The 22,409-nt window shown below is 43.2% G+C and overlaps 1 protein-coding gene across 3 annotated transcripts in view; it reads left to right on the top strand.

The window, feature by feature from the left end:
* The first annotated feature begins 13,415 nt into the window (after positions 1 to 13,415).
* Positions 13,416 to 22,409, top strand: part of MYO1D (myosin ID) — a 114,093-nt gene continuing 105,099 nt past the window's right edge. For all 3 annotated transcript variants that reach the window (XM_026076212.1, XM_026076211.1, XM_026076214.1), the window contains exons 1-10: positions 13,416 to 13,619; positions 14,459 to 14,552; positions 15,209 to 15,374; positions 16,891 to 16,944; positions 17,893 to 17,988; positions 18,334 to 18,450; positions 19,642 to 19,845; positions 20,691 to 20,836; positions 20,937 to 21,051; positions 22,075 to 22,245. In XM_026076212.1, coding sequence (XP_025931997.1) covers positions 13,460 to 13,619; positions 14,459 to 14,552; positions 15,209 to 15,374; positions 16,891 to 16,944; positions 17,893 to 17,988; positions 18,334 to 18,450; positions 19,642 to 19,845; positions 20,691 to 20,836; positions 20,937 to 21,051; positions 22,075 to 22,245 — 1,323 coding nt within the window. In that variant the 5' untranslated portion in view covers positions 13,416 to 13,459. The remainder of the gene's footprint in view (positions 13,620 to 14,458; positions 14,553 to 15,208; positions 15,375 to 16,890; positions 16,945 to 17,892; positions 17,989 to 18,333; positions 18,451 to 19,641; positions 19,846 to 20,690; positions 20,837 to 20,936; positions 21,052 to 22,074; positions 22,246 to 22,409) is intronic.

Raw genomic sequence — 22,409 nt, 5'->3', positions numbered from 1 at the left:
AATGGTGCTTTATGTTATCAATACAGTACTAAATCCTGGGTGTTAGCACCATATTCTTTCCCTACCTAATGAGAGCGATGGGAGACTCTTCCTTCTACGTGACTCTCTTGTTTTTAAGTTAATGAATGCTTAGTTTTAGTAATATCATTTGTTTTTACTGCAGGTTTGATCCACAATTGCCCAGCAGTGGATGATGTGGTTGTAGATTAACCGTGCCGTTGATAGAGGTGTAGGTGAGCTCCGATGAGAAGCGGCTGAGTTCTAGCAGTAGGTGAGGTGTGGTGCCAGGGGGACGTGGCTGTGCCGCTTCCAAGCTGGAACAGTATTRCTGTGTTTTCACAGCGCGGAGCTCAAAGTAATAAACTTTGCAGAGTGAAGGTGGCTCTGGGCAGAGGTGGCTTTGGTGTTTCACTGCCATGCTCTCAGGAGGTGGACTCCAAGTAAGGAGGTGCAGAGAGCTTGCAATGGGAGGTGGATCTCCACACCTACAACCATACCATACATGAGCTGGTGATGTTAGGTTGTCTTTATTGTCAGTGGAAACCTGGTCAGTGCGGCTGGTGGAATTGATTCATCTGACTGCCAGTATCTAGGTGAAGCCTCGTGGCAGCGTGCTGGTTATCCTGGATGCAGGGCTGGCTGGTTGGAAGCTCAAGCAGCTCTCTGCAGGGGTATGGCAAGCTGGCTTTGCCGGCCTGAGCTCAGCTCTGAGCAGGGCTGCTCAGAAATTAAAAGAATTAATGTCTACGTTACGGGGCACTGTGGGAGCTGCCATGGTTGCGTGATACGTTTGAAGCAGACTCGTTATTTTGTGTGGCGTATGTGGTCTGTTAGCGCTATGAGTATGTATGCGGAAAGACCTGTTGAGGAAGATCCTGCTCCTGGGATTGCTGCTGGCGCTGAACACTGGGCGAGGGCTATATCTGCTTTACAAGGAGCCAGCAAGGACATCGTGTTCATGAGTTGTTTTGCATCAGCTGGCCTGAGGAACAAGCATCTCCCCGGAGCAAATCGCAAAGGTGATACGGATATCACCAAAGTCACTTTTGTGGAAAAGCAAGCTTCCGAACACCGGTGATCAGTAGTAGCACTGCCTCCAAATTTGTATGAAGAGGCCTGGGTCACCGCAGTTTGTGAAAGGACAGTAAACAAAGCTTGGGTTGTTTAAGCTAAAAATAAAAGCAAAACTCAAAACCTGAGGCGATGGAGTAACACTATCTCTCCATTATTTATCCCTTCTCCCTCCATTCTTTCCTTCTCTCCCCTCCATCCCTTAAAAAAAAGGGAGGGGGGAAGAAAAAGAATTTAAGGAGTAATACTGGTAAAGCAACACCAGGTGGTAGAGGGGAAACCATGAGTGGTCGTTGCCAGCTGTTTGCACCGTTTTTAACATATTGATCCTGTGTTTTAGGGCTTCCCCTTATTGTCTGCAGAGGCCAGGCAGGAATCTTCCAGCCTGGCAYGCTGCTTTGGCCTGTGGGTATCTATTGTTCTCTTCCAAAGAATCAGATGAGCCACAGCCCAGATGGGATATTTTTAGGGTGAACTGCTGCTTCAAGTGGTGTTAAACTGTCTTGGATCTCTGGTCCATCTTGCTTGAGCTTACATCCACATATTTGGATGAGGGAAGGGATTTTTCTTTCATCAGATTGCTAGGGAGTTCGGAAGGGATTTTGCCTGCCTCTGCCGTGTGGCCCGTTTCCTAGAGCCTTTGCCATTTTCACCGAATGACCTTCCATTGCGAGGACCCTAGGATATCGGTAAGGGACAGAGATGGTCACTTCAAAGCCCTTYGGTCTTCTCAACCTGACTGCTCTTTCCTTAATGGCAAAAATACTCAGAGTTGTTGACCTGTAACTCCTTTAGTTCTRAGACAAACTTCACCATGCAAGCAAGGAGCTTCAAAAGATGAAGCTTGTTGACCTGAGACTAAAGCAGCAGAAATAATAATCTGGTTTTTATCCACTGTAGCATGGGACTTTGAGAGAACTGGAGATAAGATATTAATGACTGGCATTACTTCTTGGCACTTGCTTATCTGTATTTAGTGACCTGTGCACCGTAGCAATAACTTATCAAAACTTTTACATTTTCTATATGTAGGAATATTTCCTTAAGTGTTAATGACAGCCTGTACTGCAATTAAAAGGACAAAGAATGGGCGCTCAAGATGAGTATAGATATGAAGTGTCAAACTCCTTTGTTCTTTCTCAAAGGACAAAGATGCGAACAGGAAATAACTAAGCTTTATTTCTCTTCCTGTAAGTCTCTCTCGAATCTATTTAGGAGGAAAAGAGTCATTTCATAAATACGTTCCGCTCTGCTTTTCACAAAACCAGGATTTGTAGTAATTTTGTTGGCTCTGCATGAAAGTGCAGTGAATGAAATGTTTGAACCCTGTCTTTATCTGCAAGTCCATCAAACCATTTCATTGTATCCAAAAGCTATAGAAGCATTTTCTTGCAGGACTGTATAAGTGATCGTTTTATTACTCGGGCTCAGTTAGAAGCAGACCAGAATAGCGTGTGCAGTATTTGCTAGGACTAACCTGGTTAAATATAAACTCCAACGGTTAGTTTTTCCTGGTATCTAAAGGGATTTTTCTTTAGGCTTGTAAATACTATATTCAGTGCATATGTGTACCTATGTGTGTGTGTATATCTGTGCATGTCTACACACAGTAATATAGTAATAACTGTTACACTGCAATATATAAAGAATATTTAAAATACAGGTAATAAGGGTTGTATATGTTGTGGGTTTAAATTCTTTCGTTAACAGGTGAGGAAAACAGTATTCTGCCTGAGCCAGATGTGAACAGAATTTCATTAGATGGTAAAAGGCCGCTGCTTTGTAGTGAGGGTTTCATCTCTGCTGCCTCTTCCCATCTGATGAGCGAGCATTTTCCACGGGTGTTACAGAACTGAAGGCGTGAAGTGTGTGTCCTGATGTATCAGGGTTGAGAGTTTTCTTGCTTTATGGACAGCTAGTAGACAGCCTGGGTTTTTAATGCTTTCCAAATAACCCAAATATGTTGAGATCTCTAGGTGCTCCATTTCTTTTTTTAGAAATCCTTGGAAAAACTGGCAGTCGGTCCCTTTCCCTCATTTGTTATTGCCTCCTGGAAGATGATCGCCAAGCGTATTGGGGAATAGATGTGTGAACACTTCTTTCTTTATAATTAGTAATAATTCAGTAGGATCTATATTATTGCAGCTGTACAAGTATCGATGAGCTATGCCTGCTGCAGAAGGGATGATCGGAAGAATGTGAGAAGGATAATCCGGATCTCTAATTTAAAAGCGAAATAACACTGGACATTGAAAAGAATTTGTCCATCTAATAGAGGAGGATTTCATATATATTTTTGAAAGATTTTTAGATACTGACAGTCTGTGACAGTGTTTCTTTGTGTTTTATTGCAGTACCTTGCTGTTCTGTAAGGGCTTGACAGCTGATTGCTCACAGGAGGAAACGAGAACCTCACTGCATTTGGAGGAGATATCGTAGCTCTAAACCATTGATTAAACTGATTTCTGAAAGGATTCATTTGACTAAGGCTGATAGTGAACTTAGTTTGAGAACCTGTGATATAACTGTAAATAACAAAATTATTTTCAGCTGTTAGTCAAAGCTGCTGCATGGATGTCATGGGCACTGCCAAGGCTGAGAGCGTGCATTGCGCAGCGCTTGAGATGAAAATAGTACTAAAATTAAATTAGTTGCTGAAAACTTTATTACGAGATTTTTTTTGATAAACAATGAAGAGTTGCTGTGACTTTTGATGAGTGTCAATAACTAATGCTCATTACATAGCACGGCACGCTTTACAGAAGTAGGAGCCTGGCTGAATTCTTGGGCTTATATGTGTTCTTAAAAATCTTGCCTTATGTCGCTTTGCAGGGCTCTGAGTTCCAGCGTCCTGGAATTAAACACTGCGATAGCGTGGCTGAAGTCATCTTGGCTCATGGAAGATGAAGTGTAGCTATTTCATGGGTATTTACTTATTAATTTGTGGTGTTTGTGTTGTCTCGCAACCCTAGCGCTGCTGTGAAAGCTTTGAATTCTCTTTCACCTCTTCAGTGGGAGCTGTCTTAACGGAACAAAAAAAAATACATCAAATCTGAAGTAGTGGAACAAGGGAGCTAAATAGTCCCTTAAGATCTCTGCTGGTAATTTAAAACAAGCAGCATGTAAATCAATCCGTTTTAGACCTCAAACTATTTAAGTCCTTTTCCCTATTGCTTTGAAATATCATTGCTTAAAAATTCCATGCAGTTGGCGTTTAGAGGTGCACTCCTTTGGGTCTGAATGATGAATACACAAATAACTCCTACCCGTCAGACTTTATTTTTTTTTTCCTTCAAAGAACATAAAGTGAAGTGCTCCAGGCTGTGTCGTGCCAATTCAATTACTTATCCTGCCTCTCCTACCTTGCGCTTCTGCATCCCCAAGGGTGTTTGAAGCGTTCCCTGTGATGCTTCCTTCTCTTCTCTTTTGACTGTAAAATGTTACTTGCTCTTTATTTGGAAGAACAAACCTTGACTCGCATGTTTACTAGGCCTCTCCRCGCTGATACCCGTACTTAATTTCATTTCTATAGTCTTTGAGGATTTGTGTTCCAGGACAGCTGCTGCTCAGTTTTTTGCTAATGTGGAGAGGGAGGGAAATAGCGAAGTTGGTCTCTGTCCCCCAGGAAACAGTATCACTGGGAATCTGTAGATTTGCTTAAAGCAAATGGTTCAGATCCTTCTCCTTTCCTCGCTATTTCCTTTTTAAGATGAAGTCCGACTTGCTCTTCACTGAACAAGCAGTAGCGAAGGCAGCTTGGGATGCTGCYGCCTTGTAGCGGTTCCCCTCGTCTCTTCGGAAAGCAGCTGCTTCCGTACGCGAAGTGGCCGCGTGGAGCCTGCCCCGCTTTGGTCGCTGTAATTCCCAGTTTGCTTTTTTTTACTGCAAAATCACCGTATTGTTGATATGGGCTGATGTGATGGACTATGGACTCGGGGTGGCTGAGCTCCCACTGACCGTTCTTGTCCTTCCAGCAGACGTGGCAGGAGGGAATCTTTGGCGGAGGAGCTGGACAGGCAGCTGTAGGTGGAATATCTTCATCCGCTGCAGCGCGGCTCAGCAGACTGTTTGCTGGTAATCTGATGTGCTGCTAGGACGGTTTAGGAGCCAAACCACAAGACCTGCGTTAAGTCACATTATGCTGTAAAACACATAAACGCTTAGAGAAGTCTGCCTAGTTTCACGACCAAAAAACAAACGGTTCCTCTGTTAGAGGACTACATGCTCAAAGATTTTGTCTAGGCAAGCTGATAGATATGGCGATAGTAACTCTGAAAGAAACGTTATATGTGCAGGAATATAAATCATATTTTTGCATTATCATCTGCGTGGCCTGTGTTGGTGTAAGTGATGCATCTAATTTTATTTTGTAACGTTACCAAAGAACTAAGCTAGCGTTTTGGATTGCTTGCAGACCACGTACCGTATCTTGCCACTGCAAGATGATTCTTGGGTGTTTTGAGCCCGGCATCAAAACAATGCTGTATTCAGGAGGCTCCAGCAGCGTTCACAGATCAGCACTGGGCATGAGTTTAACAAATGCAGAATATTTCTTTATAACCAAACAATGAAGCATCTGAGCATCAGTAACTCATGGCCAGCTGACTGTAAAAGGAGTCTCCAAGCATCTACAAAGAAAATTTGTGAAATATTGTGATTGTACCTCGGCACTTAGGGTTGCGGAATAAACAGAGCTGTGTTTAGACATAAATATTTAGTTCTATTGTGCAGTGTATAGAGAAAATTGGGAAGGTGGCATAGTACACTGTAAACATTTTAAAAAAAGAGATGGCTTAGAAAGTATTACTGGGGTGGAAAGTCACAATCAATACAGTCACTGATATGTCTCCAGGTTATGTTTCTTTGTACAAATACACTGCTACATCAGGGTCATCAGCAGTGAAGTAGATGTTTTTATTCCCTGAAGTTACTGGAGAGGTTAGGAGGAGGTAACAGGAATATCGGTCATGGTCTTTTGAACAATTCTTAATGTTTCTGTTAGGTTGCAGCTCCTGCAGCATCGCTTGGAGGAATGATTGTTATTCAGAAATGAAAACTAGTCCTTGCCCGACACTCTTYAGACAACCCTACCATTGCAGAATTCATGCACCAGCGATGCAGAGAGTAGAAATCAGGCCTGTATCTGCTGCGTGATGTAAATCCTTATAGCCCCCAGTCATTAGTCTCGTTTTTGCCTTTTGTGCTGCGGTTTTGTCCGCTGCTGTATTTGAAGGAAGCATATCAGCAACGTAACGGTGTGTAATCCTGTGAACAAAGCTGAATTCCCAAAACTTAAGGTTTTGGGAATCATGGGGTGGAAGGTTACAGTAAACAAATCCAGATCTTCTAAACACATTAGTTAAATAAGTTCTGCAGTATCCAGCAAGGCTCACTAGTCCTTGCTGCCTCTATTGAAATGCTGTTTCAGGACTTTGCTCCCTTGACAGCAAACTCTCCTAATTTCAAGCCTAAATTGGCCAGATTAACCTGTGTAGTCTTTTTGTTTGAGTAGTTCTTCTGGCTACTTGGCAAGATTGATCTACTGATGTATTTATAGTGATTGTTTCTACCTTTCCTCTTCCTCAGTAGTCTTATGAGTCTCAGGCCTTTAGTTTAGCTTTCTTACGAGATGAGCTTTACGCTCTTCTGCACGTGTGCTCCAGTTGATGTCACATGCAACAGATGCAGATAAAAGACCCTACCTGGTTTTTGAGCTTTGTTCTTCTTTTTTGCTCTCCATTTAACAATTTTGTGTTTTTATTTGACAGATTAAAAAGTTAAAGATTTAGGATAGGTGGCATTCTTGGTTGCCATCCCAAGCCTGTTTTCTCTCTTGCCTGGTTAGGTATAGGATCAGAGGGTAGATAATTCAGGTTGGGAGAGACCTCAGGAGAACATCAAGTGCAATGTCCCGCTCAAAGCAGCGTAATGTGATTATTGCTTTATGATTTTTAGAGTGATCCAGCCGGACTTTTCATATCGAAGGTGGGTGTGTGTGTTACTGCTCTGTGCAGAGAAATCAGGAGCAAGCTTCTTACTAAGCACAAGCGTCTGTGCTTAGTAGGAACTTTCTCATGTGTGGACTAGGAAAAAAAAAAAACAAGGCATTACGTTGTCCCCGAAAGCTTTCCAAAGAATCTCCTTTTTTTCATGTTATCTACTTTAAGTCTACTTGTGTCTTCTGCAATGTTTCTAGGGAAGTACTACACATTCTTCTTACATATCTAACTGCAGAAGAGAGACAGCTCATTCCGTCCTTTGACGCAAATAGAAATGAAAGTATTCAGCGACTCCTATGTTTAGTGGTTTGGCATTTTTTCAGTGCAAGGTTAGAACTTTAACTTCGTATTTAGGGAAAGGGATTTTAATCTCATTCCCGTTTCTTGCTAGCCAGCTGCATTTCACAATTTCAGCCTTTATTCAGCATTCGTTAGGGCTAGCTTAGCATCCATCTTCCATTTTCCTTTCCCCTGACCTTACCTACTGGGTTTGCAAAGCTGTGGACATGAGCTAAGGGTCAGCTGTGTTGGAGCTGCATCGGCCTTGCCAAATTACAGTCGGGGTTTGCTTAACTGTTGGTCGGCTGAGGAAGATGTGGCACCAGTCGCTCCTAGTTTACTGTTTTCTTTGGGGAAAAAAATAAATCTACATCATGGCAAAGGAGCCTTTAACCTTTTTTCCGAAGCTGACTGAGAATTGCAGATGAATGAAGTATTCCTCACCCTGCCCTTTCTGTTCCCTCCCATACAGGAAAGGAGTGGTGCCGAATGCACGGTGAATGGCATTTCCTATTTTGTTAAGCTGGCAACATTTGCACACTGAAACCATGCGGGACAACTGCAAGCAAAAAATTTGTTTCACCTGCACGTTAAATGAACCGAAATTGCAGGTTTTTTGGCTAATAGGATGGATTAAAGCATTGTAGGCATGCCTATTCCAAATTGTGACAGGCTTGGATTGTTTTCCTAGAACAAGGAGGTAATATTGACTAGACAGTTGGTGGGGGTTTTTTTGGTTTGTTTTTTCAACTGCAGTAAGAATATTTTAGCTCTACTTCTGCCAGCCCGAATCCTGTTTATCTGAATTCTCTTCTGATGAGGACGATTTGCTGTAATATAGTTTACGAACAGTTTACTGAAGGACTTGAAAGTGACTCTTTCCTGTTCGACAACCGAATTTATTTCGAGATTTGCCTAAAATAAGTTCTTTAAGTAACATTGAATACTTAGCAGAGAGACCTGGTATCRGGTATAAAAGGCACAATTGTCTGATGTGTTCTTTAGAGAAACACCGGGTGAAATGTGTTTAAGCAAAGTCATCTTATTTCCCTACGCAGGAGAAGAATAGTTGTTCCTTTGTGCCAATACAGCTAACTATGCAGTCTAACATTTTAAACTGTGCAAATACTATTTCACTGCCAGGAGTCTCCTTAAGTTCCCTTCCTTAATGAAAACATCCTAAAAGCCTGTTCTTGGCCTCTTCATTAATGTAAATTTTAATTAAAGTCTTAATGCTTGTTTGCAATGAAAATAGAGTCAAAGCCTGCGGTAATGGAATTTTAATGAACATATCTGGTGGCAAGAAATAGCCGAGTGCCCCTTTGGAGGGGGGTAACCCAAATCGCCTTGGAAGTTTGTAGCAGAAAAAGGAATTGCCCCTGTTCTTCTGCATGCCGGAGTGGTGTGCAGCTATGAGATCATTCCTTGTCCCATGCACACATGAGTGAAGAAGAAAGAGTAGTATGCGTACACCAACTATTTGGGTTTGATTGCAGTTTGGAGTTGCATTTAAAATAGATAATGATTTGAGTCTGACAGCTTATTCTCTTAATTGTGAGTGATGCTGGGTTTGCTCTTGACAGTCTTGTGCAGGCTGACGCATCTGTAGCACTCCTGTATCTCTTCCAAATTATTATTATTTTTTGTTTTTTGTTTTTTTTTTGTTTTGTTTCCTTTTGTTTAAGCCACTTGGATTGAAAGTAAATCTTTCCAGCTGATGGCCCTGTTGTGACTTCTTGCAGTGAAGACAGCTGCTCTGTTTCTGGAGCATTGGTGTCTATTGAGGGAGGAGGAAGAGGTGAGACCAGACAGGTTTACTGAGCACCTGCCCAGCTACAGTGCAAGAAGCTTTTAGAGTCTGTATATATGCAAAGCAGAATATTATGTAAATCTTTGATCAGTGGCAGGAAAAGAGTTCCAGATGAGAGAAGCTCTTTCCCCTGTGCAGAATGATTCTTAATACTGATATCTACGCTTTAGCTCTCTTAAGGTAACTTCAGTGCAACAGCTGATGGCTTGACCTGATTTTTCTAGCAGTCGTTCTACTCCCCAAATATTAGGCAGATGGAGAGAAAGACGGGCGAAAGGCATTTCTGAGGAGCAGCTTCACGCCCTAGGGAAGCCTAGTCGGAGATGGATCTCGCTGCAGACTGATCTTTGTGGTAGCTGGCACAGGTTATCTCAGAAAGTATGTTGAATTCCAGACATGAGAATAAGCCTGCAGAAATGAGGCTTGTGGTCTGCGATCCCAACAAGTTTCTGTTTAYCCTTCAGTGCAGGGGAGTTATCACTGAAGCAATTAACTCTAAATTCTCTTTATAATTTGGATTGCGGCGTCTGGAGGGGCGATTGCCCGGCGGGGTGCCTTCGTCGAACGGTCTGTATTCTGCAGATGTTGTTTTGGAGTTTGGCTTCCAACTCTTGCCAGCTAGCTCTTTTCTTTATTTGTACTGAGTGCATTCGAAGTTGCATCATTTCCTCGGTAAGAACAGTTTTATTTTTGACTGGACTGTTTGTCAGGTGGGAGAAATCCTAAATGTGAGTGCTCTCTGGTGGCGAGTCCGTAGTGAAGAACTTCAGCTTTCTGATTTCTGCGGCGTTTTTTCCAACGGCGATTAGATATGTGAACGCAGGATATGCAACTGTTTCCAGAGGGGTAGATACTTGACTTGTAATTTAATGCACGGCAGTCTTATTTAAAAAAAAAAAAAAAAAAAAAAAAAAAAAAACCTTTGTTTTGGTACCTCAGGCCTTCCTTACAAATTAACAGAATTGATAAGGGACTTCAGATTGTTTCACTTTTGTCTGGACTTGAGGATTTCTTTTTTTAACCCCCTTCCCTAAAAAGTAAAACTTCCAAAGCAAAGAAAGATCCTTTTCTTTCCCTGGCACGCTTCTTTCCTCGCCAATCATTTCTGTCCCTGCAAACGATCTCATTTCCGTGACCTGCTGGTTTCTATTTTCTGAGTATCAGTCAGTGTTTTAACGAGGCAATAAAAACGAAATAAAAACTTCTCGTGAAAGAGCTCACGTTCTTCATCCAAATTACACGAGGGGATTAAATACTGGGGGGGGGGGTTGTGGTTTTTTTTTGGCTGCGGAGCTACATTTCAGGTGCTAGTGGAAGAAACGGAAAATTCTGAAGATAGCGATAGAGAAATTGGAAGAAAGAATCGTTTTGGGGGGCAAAATCTCCAAGTTGCGGTGCGCTGTGCTGCGAATCTCGGGTTGYGTGCGACGTGGGGTCCGGCCGCGAGTGGGTCAACGCTCCTCTTAACAGSTATAAATTGCTTTTAATAGTGGAAAAACGCGCTTCTGGGGGGCACGTGCGTGGTGGCGCAGTGATTTCTTCTCCGCGTTGACGCGCTTTCTCTCGCTTGAGCGCGCGACGCCATTTAAGGGCCTCGCGGGTAAGCGCCGCCTCGCTCGGTCGTCCGCTTTTGCCACCGTGCCCCGCGGAGGAATAGCGAATATCACGTATCCCTCCCAGCTCGGGCTGCGGGCGCTAGGCCTTTCCTTAAGTTTTCCCGAGGTGAGGAAAACCGAGGGCCTCGCACCGAAGCGCCACAGCTCGGAAAAGAGCCGCCGCCGCCGGTGGTTTCGGCCTGCCCTAGCGCCGAGCTGCCCGATGGGAAGCGGCTCGATCTTCCGTGAGGGCTGTGGAGCAAAAGCTTGTTTCGGGCGTGATTTTAACGCCGGCACRAAGAAATGGAAAAAACGAATGGCGAGATGTGCCCGGAGGCGGCAAATCTGTCGGCCCCGCTCGCGGAAGGAGCTGGGAGCAGCGAGCTGCCGCGGGAGGAAACTTAAACTGGGCTCGGCTGCTGCCGGTTTACATAATTCATGCCTTAAGGAAGAGGTCAAAGCACCGGGCCCCGTGCTGGCGGCTTGGCGCGACGCTTCGGGRGCGCCGCGCCGCTTTTAGTTTCTCCTCGGCGCCGAGGAACGGCCTTCGCCGTCGTGGGTTCGCCGTGAGCACCACGGCTCCGCGTCCGGTGGCGCGGCGGGGTTTGAAACCTCCTTCGAGTGCTGGCGTAGCCGTGTTTTTGCCATCGAATAGTATGGTGGTGAAGTGCCCGCTGCGCGGTGACTTGGGAAGGGGAATATATAAACCCCAACCGACAGAAAAAACCCCAAACGGCCAAAAAACCACCCCCAAGTCCTTTCCTCTGTGTCTAGAGAGCCTCCTGGCCTCGCAGGAGCAGTCTGCTATAAGATCTCCTTGCACCCGCACGCGTATCGAGTGTTGGGTGTCCTTCGCAGCGGCACGGCTGCAGCCTGCCTCGTGCCTTAAAGAATTAAAACGAGAGTTGAACGCGCGAGTGCCACCGCCTTGGTTTCCCGGCGAAGCCTTTTAGGAAATCGGCTGCGATTCTGTGTTTCGTACCCGGCTCGCGTACCGGTTACTTAGCGGTCGAAGCTCTGTCAAGTTGCCTGTGCGTTATCCGTCGTTTCCGTTGAAGCGGTTGGGCGAGAGCTGCTGCGTTTCGGTGGGGACCGCTAATTATGACGCTCTTACCTTTTCTAAAAAGTTTTTTCGTGGCTTTCGGACAGCTTACAACTCTTAAAAATACCTCTGTGTTTTAAACTCCTTACTGTTTTGGGAAGTGCACCTCGGGACTACCTTTAGTCAAAGCTCCGCACGGGGACAAAAGGACCTTTTGCGATTCTGCTGCCTTTTTGAGGAGGTATTTCTGCAGGAAGCTGGAATTGCYGAGGGGAAAATAGCCTGCAGAAGGTGGAGTGTTGGCTGTGGGGTTACGTTTCTCGAGTTTTGCAACATCTGCTAAAAACGGAGCCGTCCCAGATGCTGCAGCAAAGTCTCCGATGAGCAGCAGAAAACGTTGTGCCCGTCACCACTTGAGGGTGGTAAAAACTTCGAGAAAACGATGCTACGATTTGTGCTGTAGCCGTCAAGGACTAGGCAGGCCCAGGCTGTCATGTACAGAGGTGCTGTGGTGCCATCTAACGTTATAAGTTTTAAATACAGGATGCATACAGGTGTTTAGTGACAGAGCTACCTAGCTTGCACGTTGGTCTCTAAATCTGTGGTCATCCTTTCTCCTTCCAAAAACAAATACCCGACGAGTTCTTCAGTTCTTATTCTGAAACTCCTCGTGTGCTCTTCTACTAGATAATGCTTTATCATATGAAGCTTTTTGGAAACGTCTTCTAACTTGGGACAAAAAGTCAGTTTGCCAGCTTCAAGTTGTTGCCTATCGTGTCTCCAGACTGAAAACTAATGGCCAGGTGGGGTTTAGAAAAGGGGCGGTTTAGTATTATGTTCACATGTTCTTCGGCTGTTTTCCCTTTTGGTTTAGCAGCAGTGATAATATTGAAGTGCCTCCTCGTGAAAAGGGTGGAGTGGAAGCTAATTCCTGGAGCTGAAAGGCTGTAATTTGTTTCTGGGCTTGTATCTTCTCTTTCCTCCCTTGCAAATGTTATTAGACCTTTAAGTTAGTGGCTTCAAAACTTCTGTTCATCTGGCCTGGGTCCTGGACAGCTCTAAATGTGAGAAAAAGAACTTGCCTTTAATCCACTTTATGAACCAAATTGTATAAACTCATCTTGATCTTTGCTTATCGTTAATTCTCGAAGCAATAAATTACATTAACTTGAAATAATGTCTTAGAAAGCTTTGTTTCCGGTAGCATACTACTGTAAACTGGTATCTGAAGTGATGCAGAAAGCCTGCATGCTTAATTTGCAGAAGTTTGCTGTACTCAAAAATATAATCCGTGGKTTTTTTTGTCTCAGTAATTGGATCTGTCATGCATCTGTAAGTGGAAACAATAAAGGAAACTTCCTTTAAGTGGTAAGTTTTGAAACTAGCCCTAGTTCCTAGTCTTTGTCACGTCAGGTCTCTAAGTCAAATGCTGATATGCCCCAAGGACCGCGCCGGTCACAAATAATATCCTTAGTCAAGCTTTGTTGTAATGTTTGACTAAGATGACGAATTCAAGAGCTGCTGTGATGAAACGGGCAACTCGCTTGGAAAACRTATTCTTCAGTACTACGTTTGACCCATTTTCTTTCTCTCTTTTTGTCTCATCCTGGGTAGGTTTGAAAAAGGACGGATTTATACGTTTATTGGGGAAGTAGTGGTTTCTATGAATCCTTACAAAAACTTGAACATCTACGGGCGCGACACGATCGAGCAGTACAAAGGAAGGGAGCTGTACGAGAGGCCTCCTCACCTTTTYGCGATTGCCGATGCTGCTTATAAAGCCATGAAGAGGCGATCAAAAGACACCTGTATTGTAATATCAGGTAAGCCCAAAGAGCTTTCCGTCATGATGAGCACTTGATCTTCGTGAAATTCYRGGCAGAAGRAGGAGAACTTGGCTAACGGYGACRTTTTATAAAAGASAGAACGTCGTTCATCTTAAAACTGYTTATTTGCATTTTAATCTTTATGTGGAGACCTTTGCAATCATTTCTTATCCAATTCAAGAGCAGGTAGCAGTAATTAGCTTAATCTGCGCATGCAAAGTGATAACTTGAACACGAGGCCTCTTTCTGCTCTGCCTGTGTGAATGAAGATCATTCCCCGTCTCTTTTTGGAGAACTGCTCATCTCGTGCCTTGGACGGCTGCTCGATGTTTTGTTCTCTGTTTTGATGGCCAGACGGATTGCTTGTCATGGCCCTAACAGTGGGAGCAGTGCTTGTACCATGAACGGTTGCTATCTGGCTCCTGGCACTTCGTTTCCTTGATGTTCCCGTGCTTCAGCAGCCTGAAAAGCGAGAGACCCGAGACGTTGTGCTGAACAGTAGCCTCTTGTATTACGGTTCGCAGCACTGCTGCTAGCCAAGCCTCTGCATGYCAGTCTTTTTCCTCTAACAATATTTCTTTTGATCCTCTGCTTGCTAGGCTTTTCGCAGACCTGTGAAATCTTGCACCGTAGCTGGTTTTAAGTTCACATAGTAGCGACAACCAGGCAGGGTTTTAGCTTGATTTAAAACGTGTTCAAAGCACGGGCAAATAAGATTGCTTTAAAACACAACGGCAAAACCCCCAAACGTTATCACAGTAGAATTAAGAATACTGTTCAGTGATTTGCTTTGATTTTTAAGTTGATCTGTTCTGTTCTTGTATTTTTGCCCTTAGGTGAAAGCGGGGCTGGGAAAACTGAGGCCAGTAAATATATTATGCAGTACATAGCAGCCATTACCAACCCCAGTCAGAGAGCTGAGGTGGAAAGGTAAGGGCTTTGCAGCAAAATAAGTGACATTATTTTGTTTCYGGATCTCTTTCCTTAGACTGTGTAGTACCATGTTACAGGACTGTCTCTTATAGTAGTTGCATGCTATGTTTACAGCGCTTTTATTTTCTTCAGATTCTACTTTTACTCTAGAAATTTTGAAATAGTGATTGCTAAATATTGAATATTGCTAAATATTGAGCATACTCTGTGACCTGTCAGGCTTGCATATTCCTGAATTGCAAAACGTGCCTGTCCTAGTGTAAAAGGTTTGGAAACACAGAATGTGGCTTTCTGCTGAAACAAATTTAATACCCAGCCTGAAAACAACTCGTAGATTATTTGCAGAAGAATTGAAGCAATTGGTCTCAAAACTTGTGCGCGTTTTGAGGGAGTGAATTTTTGATTCACACTACTTTCAGTGGGGAGATCTGGTCTTCAGTTCGCATTTGTTCAGCTCTAAGGAGCATTACCCAAAAGCTCACAGCTGATTTCCCATGGGATTGCTGATGTCACACACATCAAAGAGCATCTTTGCTGTTACTAATGTCTTTTTTTTTTAAATGTGTCTGAAAAAAAGAGTTCCATTAGAAACCTGAATGCACAAATCTAGATTCATCCTTTTCTCTTCTCTTTTATTTTTATCTGTCCTAAAGAGTGAAGAACATATTGCTGAAATCCAATTGTGTGTTAGAGGCCTTTGGCAATGCCAAAACAAACCGCAATGACAACTCCAGCAGGTTTGGAAAATACATGGATATCAACTTTGATTTTAAAGGAGACCCAATAGGTGGGCACATCAATAATTACTTATTAGAAAAGGTAAGCCACGTTCAGTCGTAGAATAAAAGGTTTTTGTGTAGTTACGTTTGTAAAATGTTAATGTTTTGTCATTAAAATGTTTTCCTTTCAAACTTAGCCCCTCAGTTTGTAATGTATGAGGGCACAGAGTCACTTTAAATCTAGAGCTTAATTTTTGGCAAGAATTAGTGAAAGAACTGAAACGCTGCTAAGGCACAGGCACTGCTTTCAGAGCTCGCCGTGTAAAGGACCTGTGTTGCTCAAAAGCTTATGTTCATATAGGTGTGTGTCCTTTGTATCCAGAATAAAAGCTGGGATTAATTTAACTTTAGCAAAACTCCTTCTTTATAAGTTCCTGCATCTCCCTGGTGAGTAAAAGGAGATTTCTAGGTCTGTAAGTAGCAACGGTAGGCTTCAGAAGCGTTACTTTAAAATAATGCCACGGCCTTGTGCGATCGCTTAGTAACTTTGTTTTTGTATGTTCCAAGCCGTGGCCGAAAACATTGGAATATGCAAAACCCCGCAGAGAAACTGGGCTTGGTCTATTAACAGTTCTCATGACGTGTTTGAGAGACGTCTGGCTTTAATTTATGTGTTTGACAACATCTGCTAATTTTCTTTTGACTTCTCCCCTTATTTCCCTGAAGTCTATTTTCAGAATAAACACTTTGTTTTATAAAAAAAACAAAAAAAAAACAAAAAAACCCCCAAACGTTTAACATGTGATACTTCCATGCAAAAAAGAAGGGGTGAGGCCGCAGCTGCAGTGACTTAAATCATGACCCTTTATTTAATAGTCTCAATTCTAGCCGGTTAAATTTGTTTCCCCTTTCAAAGCAGTTGAGGGTTTTGATTCTAACACAGGCCATCAATAGACAGTGGCTTTGCACTGGGGGTGGGAACGCACATGCCGTCGCTTTCCATAGTTAAAACTTGCAATATAGAATAAGGACAGGCTGCTTGTTGACCGTCTGCTGCGGTTAACCGTTTTTCTCGTGCTGTCTTACGCTGGTTCCGAACGAATACTCTGCAGACAGAGCTATCCCTTGCTCTCTAAAACAGTGCTCTTGCATTAAAAGAGACTGTTAAATTTTTACAGCGGTTGGGTGCTGCTGGTCCTCCCGCCCTGCTGTTTTAGAAGTAGTTTCCATAAAGCCCTAACCGTGGCCTGTGGAGCATTTGTTTGCAGTCGCGTGGTCCCGTTTCTCCTTTCCAGCTCTTACGTGACCCTTCAGCTAAAATGACTTTTTACTCGACTCTCGCGTGAAAGCAATTTGGTAGTTGCCACATGGGACTCCCGGTTAAAAATAGCAGGTTGTAGCTGTTACGCAAGCAGGTCTTTTTTGCGTAGAGGCTTCAAACTCCAGGATCATGCCTAGCTAATAATGTTCGTAATAGACTTCTTGTAAGGTAATACTAATTTGGTGGTGTTCTGGTAGCAGTGAACTGCTGCATTGGCTTCGGAGGGGAGATGCTTGGGGGGCAGGCTGTCCACATCCAGAAATACGTATCTTGTATTTTTTTCTTTTCCCCTCAGTCTCGTGTGATTGTGCAGCAGCCGGGGGAACGAAGCTTTCATTCTTTTTATCAGGTTGGTATTCACGTCTTGAAAATAATGTCTCGTTTCCAAGTTTCCTGGACACGGCAGGCAAAATACGTAAAGCTTTCACCCTCTCATGTATTTTGCAAAGGATTCCCTGCGTTKTAGCGTCTTGAACGATCTTTTGGCTCTTCGTTTATTTGAAGAGGCCTGTTTTGGGGGAGGAGCATGGAAAGATTTTGTTTTCTGTCTTCCAGTCCCACATTAACACGTTTGTAAACTTAAAAGGAGGCTAACTAAAGAAATATGGTAGAATATTGGACTTTGACTCACTGCTTTATTTGTAATAAGTCTAATCCCTGTATTTTTTTTGTCTTGAGGCCTCTCTTGTCCATATGGAAGTAATTTTATGACACTAAGTTCACTTTCTTTTTTTCTTTTTTGTTCTTTTTTTGTTCTTTTTAATGTCTTCCATACTGTATGGTGCTTCCCTTGTGTGTCCTTTGGGGGAAATGGTTGGCCTATTAGTATAACCTTTATTCTTGCTCTTGTAGTGAGAAAACTGTAGGGTTTTTTTTGTTTTGTTTCCACTTCTTCAGTACACCRTAGTAGCACGTTAGCACCTTTCTAATAAACATACCATTTCCCCATTGGAAAGTCTCCGCATGTAGCAGAGAAGGTCACTGTCCTTGCCAAAAAGCATTTGTGGCACGTCATTAATGTAAACTTGTCTGGTCTATGAAGAGGTTCAGGCTTGTGTTTTCTGGGCTGTGTTCAGAGCCTTACAGTGGCGCAGTCCATGTATCTTGTGAACGTCATGCTTGTGACTCTAGGTAGCCCAGCTGGTTCTGCTCTAGCAGTAATTTCATCTCTTTGGTTTTGCTCGTCAGGCAGATGCGTAAGGAGCAGAATTTATTTAATGTAAAAGATTGACTCACTGTGAAAAAGGAAGGATTTTCTTTTTTTGGCTCACCTTTTCTTAAAATACTCTCTGTCCAGCTGCTGCAGGGGGGATCTGACCAGATGTTGCGATCTCTACATCTTCAGAAAGATGCATCTGCATACAACTATATCCGTGCTGGAGCACAGCTAAAGGTGAGGGTGTTGTCAGTGAGCTGCAGGTAACTTGTCTTAATTGTAAATGCATCTTTAAATACTTAAAACTCCTACTGAAACAGCAGAAGCTGAGACTGGAGTGAGTGTGGAAAGGTAACACCTATCTGCTATTTTTAATGGAGATTCTGGACCTAGAAGACAAGCGTATGTTTACTTGTGCATAGTCCACTTGTTCCTATTTATGAAAAGCAATCCTCTGCAGTAGGAAATACATTGTCGTTGTTAATAAATGCAAGCAGAGGTATTTTGGCCAGCTTGACCCATTACCGGTGACAGATGTTCCATGAAGAACCTTTTGTCCCAAACTCATCTCTTTCTCCTCAGTGTTCCAACAACGACGGTGCAGAGTTCAAAGCAGTAGCTGACGCCATGAAAGTGATAGGCTTCAAGCAAGAGGAGATTCAGACTGTCTACAAAATTGTGGCAGCCATTCTTCACTTGGTAAGTTCTCTGCCCACCGGTTGGAGTAGGCTCTTCTTCAGGAGTGGTCAAACGGTATACTTGTACTTCCAGCAGGTCTAAGTTTGTTAGGCTGGGAAAGTGTATACGGTTTAAAACTCCCAGTGGTGAGTGAAATTCCTTGGTGAAATAGAGCACTGCAGTATTGGTGGAAGATAACATTAAATTCCTCGTATTCCACATCCCAAAACAGCCGTACCACGAAGTTCTGGACTCTACCAGTCTTCTGAAAAGCAATTGCTTGGGTTTTGGCAGCTAGTGGGTAGGGAGCTCTCGCCTCACTATTCCTCTGTCTCCATTTCCCTCACGCTCTTCCCTCACCGCTGTGATTTTACTGGAGGGATGGCACTTCACGTCATGGTGGGGACTTGAGTACAGCGGGATACAGGGACCCTCCTGTTCTCTGCGTGCTGAGGGGACCTGCAGGCCCTCCTCCCCTGTGCACTGTCACTGTAGCTCCATTCTGATGTCTCCTTGAGGAGAAAAGCACCGTAGGTGGGCAGGGACAAGAAGGCAAAAGAAAACCGTATCTCTCCTCYGATTCTTTCCCCTCCTTGGGGTAGTACTGCCGCAGCGTGGAGGAAGGGAACGGAGGCAGAGCAGCGGGAGGCCGTGCAGGCTGAATACGAGACCACTGCTGCAGATGGTGCAGTGGTATTGGCACTTAATTCTGGGATCGCAGGTGTTCAGTAGCAATGCTACCGTGGTATTATACTGTCAGTCAAGTCTTATTAGTGGTGCTGACTTGTCAGCTTCCTTGGAATATTCATATTACCTTTGTGGGCAAGAGCTTTATAAGAAGAACTCCAGCCTAGGACTCTTTTGGCAAACTGCATTAAAGATGAAAAGCTACATCTAGAATTTGTATACTTTCTGTTAGTTCCCATCGCTAGACTCTAGACCTTGAGCTGGTACTTGATTAAACCTCCAGAAATGTTTGATATACTCAGCTGAACCTTGAGAAGGGATGCTTTTCTTTGAGTCAGGCTTTGTTGCTTCCACTGAAGTGGGAGCTTCGTGGGTATGTGGGTATGCAAGCTTCACCCTTCTAATTTGTTAAGAGATTTTAACGGCTTGAAGAGCACACTGAAGTCTGGATGAACTCGGGGTTTACTGGCTGATGTTAATAACAGACTGAGAAATCTAAATCTAGTTTCTTGCTATTTATCGCAGGGGAACTTGAAGTTTTCTGTGGATGGTGATACGCCTCTAATAGAAAATGGCAAGGTTGTGTCGGTCATTGCAGACTTGCTGTCAACCAAATCTGACATGGTGGAGAAGGCTCTCCTGTTCCGAACTGTAGCTACAGGTCGGGATGTCATTGACAAACAGCATACCGAGCAAGAAGCCACCTATGGCAGAGATGCCTTTGCAAAAGTGAGTTTATATTTGCTTTCTCCGCATCTGATTTTGTATGTGGCGGTAGCTCAGATGCATTTCTTTAGCTTTTGGGTGTTTGGTTGAGTTGTACTTGGTGCATCAAAGAATGACGAAGCCTGAAGAAGGCACTAAATTTTGAAACGCCTTCATAATTGTACGTTCTTCAATGCTCAGCTACTGATAGGATTCCTGGGTGGATTAATGAGTATAGTGTTTGCTGAGACGTGGAAATTCCCTACTTCATGCTAATTTATTTCTGAATATGTGCTCCTGTGTTCTATAGCTAAGAAATCAAATGCTAAGGGAAGAATGGATGAAGTTACGAAGGATCCTTGATTTTTAACTTGACTTTTTTTTATAAGATTATGTATTTCCATAGCTTCAGAGTGCTTTTGGAACCTACAGACTTTGAAGATACTTATACTGATAGTCATTTTCTTTTTGAAAGGTGAATAGTATTATTTTACTGCTATTGGGCTCAGTTGTCAGGTTTCTATAACTGTTTGAACTGTCACTTGCTCATCTATACAGTTAAATAATTTCCAGGTGTGGAAGTTATCAGCCAGCTGAAAAGCCAACTGGAATCAAATGGGGGAAGCACCATACCTAGTGACCTCATTAAGATTTAGACTTTGTGTATATGTATTTTGGAAGCAAAAGAAACATTTTTATGGGATATTTTCTTTTTGTCAGTAGCTGTTCGCTTTTAGTAGAATTTCATCTGTGTTTTTTTTTCTTTACTGCGGGCAGCATCTTGAATTAAGCTTTGTAATACTGTGTTGCACGTACCGGAAAGAACAGAGGGATGCAGGCAAAATTCCTCAGTATTTGTTTCCTGGCAGGCAATATATGAGCGCCTCTTTTGTTGGATTGTGACACACATCAATGACGTGATTGAAGTGAAGAACTATGACAATACAATACATGGGAAAAACACAGTCATTGGGGTCCTGGATATCTATGGCTTTGAAATATTTGACAATAACAGGTGAGCCCCATTGCTAAAGCACAGTGCTGAGCCTCCTCCTTTCCCACGTGAGAAAACTCATTGCCTTTTTTCTTCTTCTTCTTCTTTTTATTTTTTACAGTTTTGAGCAATTCTGCATTAATTACTGCAATGAAAAGCTACAGCAGCTCTTTATTCAGCTGGTTCTAAAGCAAGAACAGGAAGAGTACCAGCGCGAGGGAATTCCCTGGAAGCATGTGAGTGAGTTGGCAGGGGAGGGAGAGCTTGGTCTGAGGTCAGTGTACCAGCAGAAGTCCCAGATTTAAAGTTGCTCCCCATGTAAGCTCCTGTCCAAGTCAACAGGACATCTGTGTCGATGCCGGCTGTGCTATCAGGCTTGCTGTCTGGATGTCAGACTGTGGAAGAAGCTGACTGATCATCTGATAACATTTTTATATTTGCCATGGTTTTGGAAAACAGGGGATTCCAGGTCTGAGCTAAAACATCTTTTGGCATCTCTGTGACTGAGTTTCTAATCAAAATGCTAATCTGTTTTGTCTAGTTGTAGATATTCAAATGGAAAAAAAACCTGACAGTTTTGACATTTAAGTTCCTTTAATAATGCCAGGGATAAGATAGATTTTAATAAGATATTGGCTCAGGTTATATTGATATTAAGAGTTTTGATCCTCCATTTACAGTGAATTAATGAGTTTCCCATTTTCACGGGTGTAGAATCATTTATGATAACTTACCCAGGAGCTCAAACCTAATCGTGGAGGAACCCACCCTAGGAAAGGGTGTTACCATTTTTTATAGGAAAGAGTTGGAGAGCGCTTGACCTCTATTTTTGTGTCACCATGTGAAAAAAAGTTATTGGTGTTTAGTAAACGAATTGTCCTCTATTGGATTTCATGCTTTTCTTATTTTCCCCCAGTTTTCTGTGTGCAGTTGAATTTTAAGCTATTTTAAAGTGAATTCTGTGGCAGCTGAGTTTTAGGAGAAGTCTTGAGATTAACGTGAGGTATGTAAAAGATCAACTTTTCTGCTGTTTAGTGGTAGAAGAGTATCTCTGCAATAGCTGCCTGCTTAATTTTTAGTTAGTGACCTGCCTATTGCAAGCTGGTTGCTTCACCTGTGCGTGGTGGGGCCTAACACTCCTGTCAGACAAATAATAAAACTATTCACCAAGCAGTGGCCAACACTGGTATACTCCTGTCCACCTACTTCTCTTCCACTCGCCAAAGTCACAGATATACCCGTTCTTCTGTGTTTCGCAGATCGATTACTTTAACAATCAGATCATCGTTGACCTGGTGGAGCAGCAGCACAAAGGCATCATCGCCATCCTGGACGATGCGTGCATGAACGTCGGGAAGGTTACGGATGAGATGTTCCTCGAGGCTCTCAATAACAAGCTAGGGAAGCACGCTCACTTCTCCAGCAGAAAGGTAACTTGCTCCTCGGTATCCTCAGAACTTCCTTCCCGTCCCGCGTGATGCCTTTTCTATTGTTTGGACTTACTGGAATGAGGAAAAAGATTTGAAGGGTGGCTGGGGTTGAGATCATTGCTGCAGGCTATGAAATTCAACACTTAGGAGCCTAGTGGCTTTTA

The sequence above is a fragment of the Apteryx rowi genome, unplaced genomic scaffold (genome assembly GCF_003343035.1).
Source record: "Apteryx rowi isolate R43461 unplaced genomic scaffold, aptRow1 scaffold_428, whole genome shotgun sequence".
Taxonomy (NCBI): domain Eukaryota; kingdom Metazoa; phylum Chordata; class Aves; order Apterygiformes; family Apterygidae; genus Apteryx; species Apteryx rowi.
This window is presented reverse-complemented; position numbering and strand designations above follow the sequence as displayed.